Below are 12,223 nucleotides of genomic sequence, written 5' to 3' on the forward strand. Positions count from 1 at the left end.
AAGAGAAAGAATCTTCAATTAGGCATGATGTTGCTATTGAGAATGATGATGAGGAGGGTGATGAAGAGGATTATGAAGTAGGAGACAATATTGAAGAAGATAATGAAGCTTTTTTAACATTTGCTAATGATGATGATTCCCAAGAAGAGTAGTTTAAATTCTTATTTGATCTTTTAAAAAAATATTGTAATATTTGAATTATGAAATATTTGGAATGTTACTTATTCGAACTTAATATGTTATGATTGTCTTTTTATTATTATGATAGCTTGTCTTTCATTTTTAATAATATTTCATATTCATGCTTATTATTTTATAATTTTTAATATAGTCTTTGCGCCATGTTCAAAATAGCGCGCGCCGCGCCGTGAGCTATGCGCCATGGCTCCAAAGGGACCTTCGCGCCATGGTGCGCCATTCGCCGTTAACAAGTATGATCGAGCCTCAGTGTTTTCTGCTGTTGGTTATCCTTCAGATTGGCTTTTCTCAGTTATGACTAATAGTTTTTATTGGTTTGATCTTAGTCATTATAACAATCCTTGAAGATTGAGGTTCTATGTTAAGTTGGATCATTCTTTATCTACGACGAGTCTTTAATTTTTCATTTAACTTATTTATTTAGTTGGATGAGGTCATGTATTATATCTTGGGAGGTTTTGCTGATTGGAGCTCTCATATTGGACCGTTCGAATGAAAGATGGATGCAGGAGCTGCAAGAAATGTCTTTGCTTTTATCTGTGAGCTATATTCTCTTTAGCTACATGATATTACTTTGGACTAAATTCCTTGGATCTATATTCTCTCATTTGCGTGTTGATAGGTGCTATATTCTTTTAGCTACTGGACAAGACATTGGTTGAATTTCTATTGGATGAATTGTACCAAGATCGGACATTTTGCTTTTTATGTATTTTGATTTCATTTATAGGTCCTTTGATCTGCATTTATTGGCCGTATTTCTTTTCATTTTGAATTATGTTCGGTTTGATGCTTCAACAGGTTATCCAGTTGAAGATACATAAGCAACTTTTTCCTGATAAGTTTTACTGATAATTCCAACCTGTTGAGCATAATTTTCTTTTATTTTAATAAAATTATTTTTATTGTTTCAAAAGAATTTTATTAAGACACAATATACGCATACAAGAATATGGCAATGCTTCGAGACTAGGATCTAGTTGCTCAAGTAAGTGCAACTACACAATATCACATTCGAATATTTGTATGTATTTATGTGTGCTTGCATATTTGTATGTATTTATGTGTGTGCTTGCAAAGCTTCAAAAGTATCACCGGATGCATATCTGAAATGCAAACATCACAAGGACAATACAAAAGTGGCTCCGCAGCAATTATTAGACAGCTGTAAATACAAACCCAATAAGCTTTTGAACGAATCTTATGCACGGGCAAATAAAATAAAATAATCCAACCATGCTACAAAGAGGTAATGATTAATTAACAAATGGCAAACCTTACCTGAAGGAATAAATCCGTGTGCGTTTTTCCATCATAAAGAACAACTTTCGCCTGAACACCTATACTCGTAAGTGCTTCAGCAAAACTGGCGCTGTAAAACAAGTTCAGATCAGTAACTGCTATAGCAAAGCTTAGATTTTTAAACAAACAGATATTTCCTTAAAACAAATAGAGAAAGAAATATGCAACAGTAGAGTAAGGAAATTAAGACAACTGAAATGATGTGCCAAATTAAGTATTTCATGCGGAAGTAGACAAGACAAAAACTCAAGTGGAAGTTTACTTCATCTTAGTTAATGAAGAATCTGAAAATCACATTAAAACCAGATTTATAACCACAAAGATCATGCACAAGCCTCTTTGAACATAAATCACACATGATCGCTAAAAAAAAGTGTCAAAAGAGTTGTAATACAAATAAATATATACAAGTACATCAGCATGCACCAAACTGGAGGTGGATGGGGATAAAGAAGTGTCCTAGCCCGAAAAAATCAATCCAACGAATCAGTGTGGTAGCTGACAACACATTATGACATCATCTTTGATGACTCCTTACTTTCCATATAAACAATAAACTATGCATGTTAAGCATAGTAGACATGATCTATTAAATACCTGAGCGATTAATAACCGCTGACATGCATTTAACGCTAACTTTAGCGCATCCAACAAGAATGGCAATCAACTGACGTGGCACCATGCAAAATAGGTTATATGAGCACGATGCTTCGCAAAATCATCGGAACCTCCGTTCATGAAACAGACCGCATCATCACTTTCAGAACATCGAAATTATCGAAGAAGGACCTCTCATGATCAATTTGAGCTAATGAGGTTCAAAACTACAAATTACAAGTGCGGTGCTACATGAAATTACCCGAATAACCTACTTTGTAAAACACAACGCATTTCATCTGATACATCAAAATTATTAGGAAAGAACACTCCTATTGCTTGGATGCCTCCACCAGAAAATTGTGAAAAAAAAAAAAAAATCAACCAACACTCATGAAAGGAGGGCAAGTTTGACATGCATGAAATAAGGATGAGTTCGACGTGCATACAACAACATCAAGCCCTTATCCCACTATGTGGGGTCGACGACATGAATCATATCATTTTTCTCAATTGTGTCATGTTAAAAGTCAAAATCACATTTAAATCTAATTAAAAAGGTCATTTCAAATATTGTCTAACCAAGTCTTTTTAGGTTTACTCTAACTTTCTTAACATCAACCATATCTAATACATCTACTCTCCTAACATGATCATTAGAAGACAGACGTTTTATATGACCAAAGCATCTAATGCAACTCTTTCTAATCTTATCTGTCACTGGAGCTACTCCAACCTTTTCACATGTATACTAGTTTTGCATTCTATCTATAAGAGTGAAACCACTCATCCACCTAAGCATCCTCATCTCTGTAACACTTAATTTTATGATTCTCTTTTAATGGCCAACATTTTGTGCCATAAAGCATTGCAGGTCTCACCACCATCTTATAGAATTTTCTTTTAAGTTTGAGTGCTACTTTTCTATCACATAATAGGCCCGATGCATTCCTCCACTTCAACCATCCAACATAAATTCTACTAATAATATCCCCATTTATTTCACCATCACCTGAACAATAGACCCGAGATATCTAAAACGTGTACTCTTATTAATGACATGATCGCGCAAAGTCACAATCCCCCCACTAGATCTATTATTGCTAAAAATGCCTTTCATGTATTTGGTTGTAGATTTACTCAAATGAAAACCTTCAAACTCTAAGGATGACCTCCATAATTCAAGTATACCTTCAACTCCCTCTCTAGTCTCACAACAAGAAGAATATCATCAGCAAATAGCATACACTAGGGTACATCCTTTTGCAAATGTCAGGTAAGAAAATTCATGACTAAGGAAAAAAGATGTGGGCTCAATACTGATCCTTGATGTAATCTAACTAAATAGAAAAATACTTGGTCGAACCACCTTGTGTTTGAACACAAGTAATAGCTCCTGCATACATGTCCTTAATGACTTGAATATAAGCATTAGTAACCCCTTTCTGTTCTAGAACTCTCCAAAGGACTTCTCTTGGAACTTTATCATATGCTTTCTCTAAATAATATAATATCATATGTAGATTCTCCTTATTCTCTCTATGCTTCTCCATCAAACCACTCAATAAATGTATGACTTCCATAGTAAATCTACCCGGCATGAATCCAAATTGATTTTAAGAAACAGTAGCATCATGACATAACCTATGCTCAATAACTCTCTCCCATAGTTTAAAGTATGACACATTAACTTAATTCCTCTATAATTCGAACACTCTTGTGCATCACCTTTATTCTTAAAAATAGGAATCAACATATTCCTCCACTCATCTAGCATATCTTTTTAGCAATGAAAATTCAACAATTGGGTCAACGTGTACTTAAAATAAATATCAATTTAGAAATTTTATTTAAAAACATTAAATTTTAATTCAAAATTAACTTTTTTAATACATAAATTATTAAAAACTAAAAGAAAATCTAAAATCTCCGGGTACACCTACAACTATCCATTTTTTTTTAATCTAAAAAAAAATTACATAAAAGTTATTCACTCAAATCTTAACACCACACACCTAACAATCCCTCATAACTCACACTCATGCTAAAACCCAGTCATATAACTCTACCCCTCCCTCATGACTCCCTACTTCATATAACACTTCAAAACTCGCAACCCTCTCTCTTCTCCTTCTCCGGCTTCTTCTATTTATTTCTCTTTCTCTCTACCCCCCTCTCAATCTCACTGTATCTTTCTCTCACTAAACATAGAAAGAGAAAGATTTCCCTTTCTAAATCCCTCTTCAATGTTTCTCAATTTCTTATTCCCCTCCTATTTCTTTCTCTTTCTCTCTGTTACTCTCTCTCTCTCTCTCTCAATCTATTACCCCATCCCTCTTTCTCAATCTAAATAGATAGAAAGAAAGATTTCTCTTTCCAATCCCTCTCTTCTCATTCTCATCTCTCTTCTTTTCTCTTTCTAAACAGTGAGAGAGAACAACCAAAAAAAGAAGAAAATCCTTTCATTCTCTTCTATCTAAATAGTGAAAAAGTCCTTTTTCTCTCGCTAGTTATCTCTTTCCTCTCTCAGCAGAAAGAGAAACCTATTCCTCTAAAGAGAGAGAAAGACTCTCTCAAAAATCCTCTCTCAATACATCTTTCCGTTTCTAAAAAGAGGAAAATCTCTCCCCGACAAAAAAATAAAGAAAAAATATATAATATATCAAAAAACTTTTCATTTGCTTTCTTGCAACTTCGTCATCTTTAGTCAATTCATAATCTTCACACATAGGTAGAAAGCTGCAACTCATAAAAAAAGCTTCAAAACCATTGGCGATGTGTTTGAACAATGCCCAAAAAACCTTTTTTCTTAGCATAGCGGGAGAAAGATCGTTGTATACATTCAAGATACCATGGGTAAAACCCATTGGCGACGTGTTCGATATGGTGTATGGAGCCCCATACATGTTTTTATTAAGAGTGGTGAGAAGAAGCTTGTCAAAAATATTCGTGATGTTGCAGGTTAACGCCATTTGCGATGCATTTGGAAACTGAGTGGAATCTCATACATGTTTTTCTTAGTGTGACAGGAGGAAGCTCGTCAACAATGTTTGTGACATGACAGAGTGATTTACTTCTTGAATTTATTGTGCAAGTACCCCATACGCACCTTTCTTGACATGGTGAGACTTTTAAAAATTATATTGTAGTATCATAGGAAAACAATCATAGATGCCTTTCGTGGCATGCTAGGCAAGCCTCCCGGTGAATTCCTTCTATGCAAAGGAGTCGCCATAAATACTCCAAAAATTGCATATAAGGAAACTAAAACTAACAAAATGCAACAAATCAAAGCAATGAATATGCAGATCAGAACATCTTAAATGCTATGTAACAAAAATATAAAGCAAACTAAAATATGAATAATGAATAAAAATACAAAACTTATAGGGGGCTATGCAAAATTTGATAGCTTGCTAAGAGCAAGTACAAAACCTCATTCCTACACATCAAACAATGAGCAAAAAAGGGAAAAATCGACAATGCAAGCAATGCACGTGTCAACGTGACATGTCACTTGAAGGGTTAAATGACCTCTGATTGCCAAACAGACTGCGTCATTGCAATCAAGACATCAAGTTCATCTAAAAGGAGACCCCTTGCAGTCAAATCAGACAAGATCGATCCAAAGGGAGGACCGACACCCAAAATTGGCATGTGACGTCGCCCAAATGATGCCTGTTTGCAAAATGGACTTCGTTGTTGCAGTCAAAACATCACCAACACCCAAAGTGAGAAAATTTTATCAATTAAAATCGTGCATGGAAATTAGCGTGCGTCCCGAGGAAACTACAAGCAAATAGACGCGCAATGTTGCCCAAACGACGTCCGATGGTAGAACGAACTTCGACATTGAGTCCAAAATGTCGACATTACCCAAAATCAATCATAACATCGCCCAATAAAAATCGCGTGGGCAAAACGACGTTAGTCTTATCCGATTACGTGTAAATGAAGGGAATCACACGCAAATCGAGGCAATTGCAAGCGATTAATCATTCATATCCATTCATAGTATAATAACAAAGATAATAACAGCTTGTTATCACTATCCTTATTTTAATTCTTTAATTTTTAAAAAAAAAATCAAAATCATCAAATCAAAACTTACCTCGTATCGCTTGATCAAATCTCTGTCTAAATCCTCAGATTTTCGTTGAAGCGTCGCAAAAATCCCGCTGAAACTCTGCAAATCAGTCGCCCTCTAGATTTTCTGCCTCAATCGAAGGCTCACTATGACGAGTAAAACGAAGTAAAATGAGTTTCGTCTGTCTACGCATGATAAGCCTCAATTCCAATCGCTCCCTCAAACTTCTTATCCACTATAATAGCAAAGCTCATGCCTCTACTTTTTTCGTCTCCACCCCTCCAGGATCGAACCAGTCACTAGCGATTTAAGCCTTTGATTCATCCGACCTATACCTGTCAGAGCCTTATCCGTCCATCCCAAACACCTTGCCTCCTCTTCTCTTACACCAATTTATGTCCCTACCTCATACGAGAAGCCAATCTAGCCGCAAGTCCCATCCTCTTTCATTTGATACTTTCCTCACACAGTTGCAAAACCGAGGAAGCTTCTTCCACAGCCATCCACGACCGCGAGCCTAATCCTTCTCCCTCAGTAGTAGTTCCCACAACCATCCAACCTTACCCGGCATTCATGTGACCTGCAACCAACCTCCAGCCCACGTCACGTAGTCGGCCTCTCCCCTACACGAAAACACTCAGATCAACCTAGTCCACCCGACCTCTTCCACTCTTCTTTCTCTATTCACAAATAACAAACTGCACCTCTTCTTCAGCTAGCATACATGCCATACTTCACCTCATGATTGTTGAAGCCAACATAACTGCCAGTCTTTTATAGCTTTTGGCCCTCATCCTAATGCATACCTGCCAAACCAACCTCCAGCGGCTTTCAGTTGTCTAGCCCACGATCCACACTCACTAACCTCTCTAGCACCAAAACTGCATTTGGCGTTCACGACGCACAGGAAAATCACTAATACACGCTTTCCTCTAGCATGGTGGGAAGAAAACCTGGTGCGACGCCTACAGCAAAGCGGGTAAGCCTTGTACGCGATTTTCTCAATCGCGACAGGGACAAATATAAGTACCCGTAGATGCCTTAGTGCCTACAGGGAAAAAATTGTGCATTTTGTAACAGCTACCCTGAAGGCCCATACACGCCTTTCTCTGGCATGGTAGAATTGAAAATTTACTGTCGTGGTGTCATCCGACACATACCATACACCCTTTTCTCTAACGTGGCGGGAAGCCCAAACTCCTTGAATTTCTCCTAAACGGGGGAGGCGCTGTGAGATTGCCGAATTTTTTGGTGAACAGCTGACTATACTTGGACTTGAATTTGAACCAACGACGAACTAAACATGAACTACAAGGACTATACTTGAACTTAAAATGATGCATGGAATTAGGCCTTTGATTACTAAATGCGCAATGCTAATTAAAATTCAAATACTAAATGAACTTGTGGAGAACATTCAATTGAACATCAACAAATAAATTGGGGAATCGTGGCGAAAAATCTTCAAACATAAGTGACATACAAGAAAACATGTAAAGTCCTTAGCAACATGTTACATATAAATGATGAATGGTGTAGCTACAAAAGAGAACATAATCTGGTTGCAAACAATAAATTGAAAAATCTCAACGAATAATATCGCAAGTAATGACGTGAAACACATAATCCTGTACAACAGTCGTTAATGCAAAATTCTTAACACAATCATACTCACAAACATCAAGAAGCAACTATGACAATCAATAAACTACAAATATAATGAATTCCTTGCAAATGCATATAGTGTACCATACGTAAGTTGCATAACAAGCAATGACGAAGGGTGTGTTGCAAGGAAGAGGGGTCCTCTATGAATATGAACATGCAACATGTCACTTGCAAGCAAAGGCTATAATCATAGCAAATGCCAAAAAACTATGACAAATGCAATCTCCTACGAGCTACTGTAGAAGTCTCGTCATGTACTCAACATATCATCTACGGGTAAATACATAAGGACTACGATAAATGCAAGCTACAAAGAGCTGCTGCAGAAGACTCGTTGTACACCCAATAAGTTGTCCACAAGTAAAATGCAAAGTGACTACATTAAAAGCAAATGCCTGCGAGTTGCTATAGGAAACTCGTTGTGCATACAATAGGCTATCTGTGACAAATATGAAAGAACTGCAGTAAATGCAAGCGTCTACAAACAATAGTAGGAGACTAGTTAGTGCACGACAGACTACTTGTATAAAGTAATGGGAAACCCATAGTACGACACCACACCACCGGATCTGCAAGATCCATGCAAGCGGAAATAAGGCATCTACAAGTCCCCAAAAAAGTGTCGCGCACGTTCAAATAGCAGTTTGCCTCATAACTAATCGACATTAAACATTTTAAAATATCCCTACAAATACATTGCAATATGTATATATACAAATGCAGAAATGCACATGCAATCACACTAACCCGTATATATGTAATAATACACACCCGCATAGGCCCCAACAAGAGTGTTGTATTTACACATGTGACGTTTAAGGATGTTGTGCGGGTCAAAAAAATAACTTAAGTTCATGTCCAATCCTTCTCCTTGATAAGACGAGAGTCGACACGACTTGAACCAAACATATATAGTCGCAATATTAACAATGATATTTGGTTTTATGCATTTATATTAAGCCTTTAAGGCCAATAATTGGGAAAGTTCACTAATAAAACTTAAAGCCGACAATGAACTTGATCCTCTATTAGCAATTAGATAGAATCGACAAAGTTCAATAGATAATTACAAAAATACCCCCCCCAAATACCCGCATGGACCCCGACGAGCGTATTATGAGCACACATGTGACGTCTAAGGATGCTGCGCGAGTCAAATGATAAATCTAAATTCGATCCCGATCTTTCTATGCGAGTAGATATGAGTCAGCACGACTCGAACTATCAAATAAAAAAATGGTCACGACATAGACCAAGATATTTGTTTTAATACGTTCATATCATGCCTTCAAAGTCGAATCAGGAAAATTCATTAATAAATGCATAAAGCCAACGATAACCCGATCCTATGTTGAAAACTGATATAGTCGACAAGGTTTAATCAATAAGTGAAATTTAACTTAAATACCTCAATGATGAACGTGTTGATAGAAAATTTCAACCGGAGGGGACCCCAAATATTCAAAATGCCTACCAACTACCCATGAAAGCTCAAAACTCCAAAAAATTATTAAAATAAAAATATTTTAAATCGAAATTCAACCATTAAATGCTTAAGAAAAACATATCTACCCTTCGCAATAATTTACCAAGGTGGACAAAATTAAATATCACTTCAGCTCACAAAAAGCTAATATCTAGTCAAGAATATCATTATAATTCATTCTCAAATAGTCTCTTGCTAGCAAGGACATGGCATGTGTCTTCTAACTAGCGGTTTTGCAACCAAATGGTGTTGCAGGTAAATGATTATAACCGGGACCCTATGAACCGAGTGGTTTGCCGCCAAATGGCACCACTAAATTACGGTCATGGCCAAAGCCTGTATCTCCCAATCGCACTAAATCCTTTAGATGTGAATTAATAGGATATGATCGATAGGGCACAAAACCCCCTCTTAGCTTAGGTGGATTCAGATTTGTCCCCTTAGACAAATATTCACCCAAGGTCTACAAGGTACCCTTGGAAGACGCAACCCATGGCTGCCGACAATGATCCTTCTATCAGGTTGGGTCGACTATCTTCTCTTATTAAATAGACGAAGGACCATGATGGCCCAGGATGGCGGAACCATGGGATCTTAATTGGCTCTATCATCACTTACCCCCACCATCTGCTTTAAGAGCAAGATGGTAAATTTCTGATTTTAAATAACAAATTCTCAAATACCTAAACCCATGCTACCATTATACATCATATACCACGTATCTCTACGTATTTGTTTAACGACTATGCTTAATCGAAAGTTTTTTATCATTATCGGGAGGGGTAATTAACTATAAGGGCTTGCGCCTATAGGAAACTAGAACTTAGATCTAGAGTCCTCGCAAAATGAGGGCAAAATCTCTGGATAGTGTCTTATTCCAAACCCAATCTGCATTATGAAAAATTATCCCATAACTTAATCCATTAAAACACCCATGAAAGAGGGCAGGCTGGGGTGCAAATTTTGGAGCACATAAAATGCATGAAAAATAATGAAATCTGAATATTCTCAAGTTATATGCATATATCACGAAGTAGCCTTCAAGCTCTATTAAAATGCCTCGAGAATCATACAAATACATCAAGCATACCAAATGTTGTACACGTCATGTAAGTGCATTGAAAAACATGCAAGTACAAAATGCGAGTGTACTAAAAATTCGTGAAAAAATAACCTCCCTTGAAACTGGAAGTTCGCATTTGCTCCGACATGTATGATAAATACGTAAACGAGACACTTGAGAATGTTATGCGGACTAAAAAATAATAAAAATTTTAAATTATCTGCTCTGAAAAATGATGCAATTGTGACGAAACATCACAACCATTTTTTTAAATTTTAAATTATTTTTAAAATGAAATATCAACATGTCCTTTAATGAATATGCTAAACATTTGAATTTAGCATCCGAGAATGCTATGCAGATTGAACATAATATGAATATGTATTTCATAAGGGAAGTATATCGCTACTTCATGAAGCACATTATCGCCTCGAATACGTGAAGTTGCTTTGAGAAGCCCACCATTATTTTAAAGCACATGGAAATATATCAAGTAAAACACTTTCAAAATTATGCATGTGCATCATGTGAAAGCACCAAAAAGAATGCCAATACAGAAAAAATATGCAAACAAATAATGCAAGTGCACTGAAAAGCATGCAAGTGTATCATGCAAAAATAGTAAAAATGTTGACCTACATCGTATACCCAAAAGAACAAAAGAAAGAGGAAGCCAAAACTCAACGTGCATACCTCGTAACCATTGGATCCTTGATTTCTGCCAAAATCTTACCAGAATCCCGTTGATATTACTGTACATCCGGCGCCGTTCCGAGATTTCTGCAAAAATCGCGCGACGAGTCCTCGATCCCACTCCTTCTCGCGTCGTTAAATACCGACCCAAACGAAGCCATTCGCTGCTCTTCTCTTCCCGAATCCGCGAGCTCTCTCCTGCTACTTCCTCTCCTTCCCGTAAGCATCCCGCTCCAACCAGACCTCTTCCAAACCGAAATCTCTTTCCTCCGATCAAGACCGGGCCGGACCTTTGCTCCTCCCGTCCCTTCCCTGTTCGCAATCCATCGGCAGAGAGAGAGAGAGAGAGAGAGAGAGAGAGATCCATCGTGCCTACCTGTACCCGCCCGATCCCGTTTGGTCGAACTCCTCCATTCGATCTTCTCTCCTGAACCCGAAAGCCTCCACTGCCTTCTTCCTGCATCTAGCCGAACTCCTCACCCTAACTCTACTTAAAACCTAGTTCACTCACTCAGCCTCCCAACTCAAGCCAACTCACCTGACTCAGCTCCTACTCACCTCAACTCAGTCCACTCAACTGAGTTCACTCAGCCTACCCTACACAACACTAAGGTGAAAACTTTTGTGTTCATTTTAGCATGAATATTATTAATATTGATAATGATAATAATAATATTTATTATTATCATTATTAACTTTAATAATAATTATGTTTATTATTATTATTATGTAATTATATTTAGTTATTTTTAATAACAGTTAATTATAATTAATTATAATTACTATAATTAAATATATTAACAATATTTAATTATTATAAATAATGATTAGTTTTAATTAAAATTTAATTATGATTAATTTATAATGGTTAATTATTAGTGATAATAATTAATCATAATTTATTAAAATTAATTATAATTAACTTTTTAATTTAAATTAATTATCATCATTTCTATAATTAAATATGGTTAATTATTATAATTATATTTAATTATTCTTAAATTATAATTAATTATTATTAATTATAATAATAAATTGGTTCTTTTATCGACGCTTGCAACGAGCCGGCAGACCCCCGAGGCGCTCACGTAGCGTTTAGGGTGGGAAACCGGTGCGATGCTCGCGATGA

At 36.5% G+C, this 12,223-nt stretch overlaps 1 protein-coding gene across 2 annotated transcripts in view; it reads right to left on the bottom strand.

The window, feature by feature from the left end:
- Positions 1–1,479: 1,479 nt before the first annotated feature.
- Positions 1,480–12,223, bottom strand: part of LOC110115872 (probable isoprenylcysteine alpha-carbonyl methylesterase ICMEL1) — a gene marked incomplete at its 3' end in the record, with an annotated part of 53,731 nt that continues 42,987 nt past the window's right edge. For both annotated transcript variants that reach the window (XM_020849271.2, XM_020849270.2), the window contains 1 exon segment: positions 1,480–1,570. In XM_020849271.2, the coding sequence (XP_020704930.1) occupies positions 1,480–1,570 (91 nt within the window).

Source organism: Dendrobium catenatum, unplaced genomic scaffold (assembly GCF_001605985.2).
Source record: "Dendrobium catenatum unplaced genomic scaffold, ASM160598v2 fragScaff_scaffold_873, whole genome shotgun sequence".
Taxonomy (NCBI): Eukaryota; Viridiplantae; Streptophyta; class Magnoliopsida; order Asparagales; family Orchidaceae; genus Dendrobium; species Dendrobium catenatum.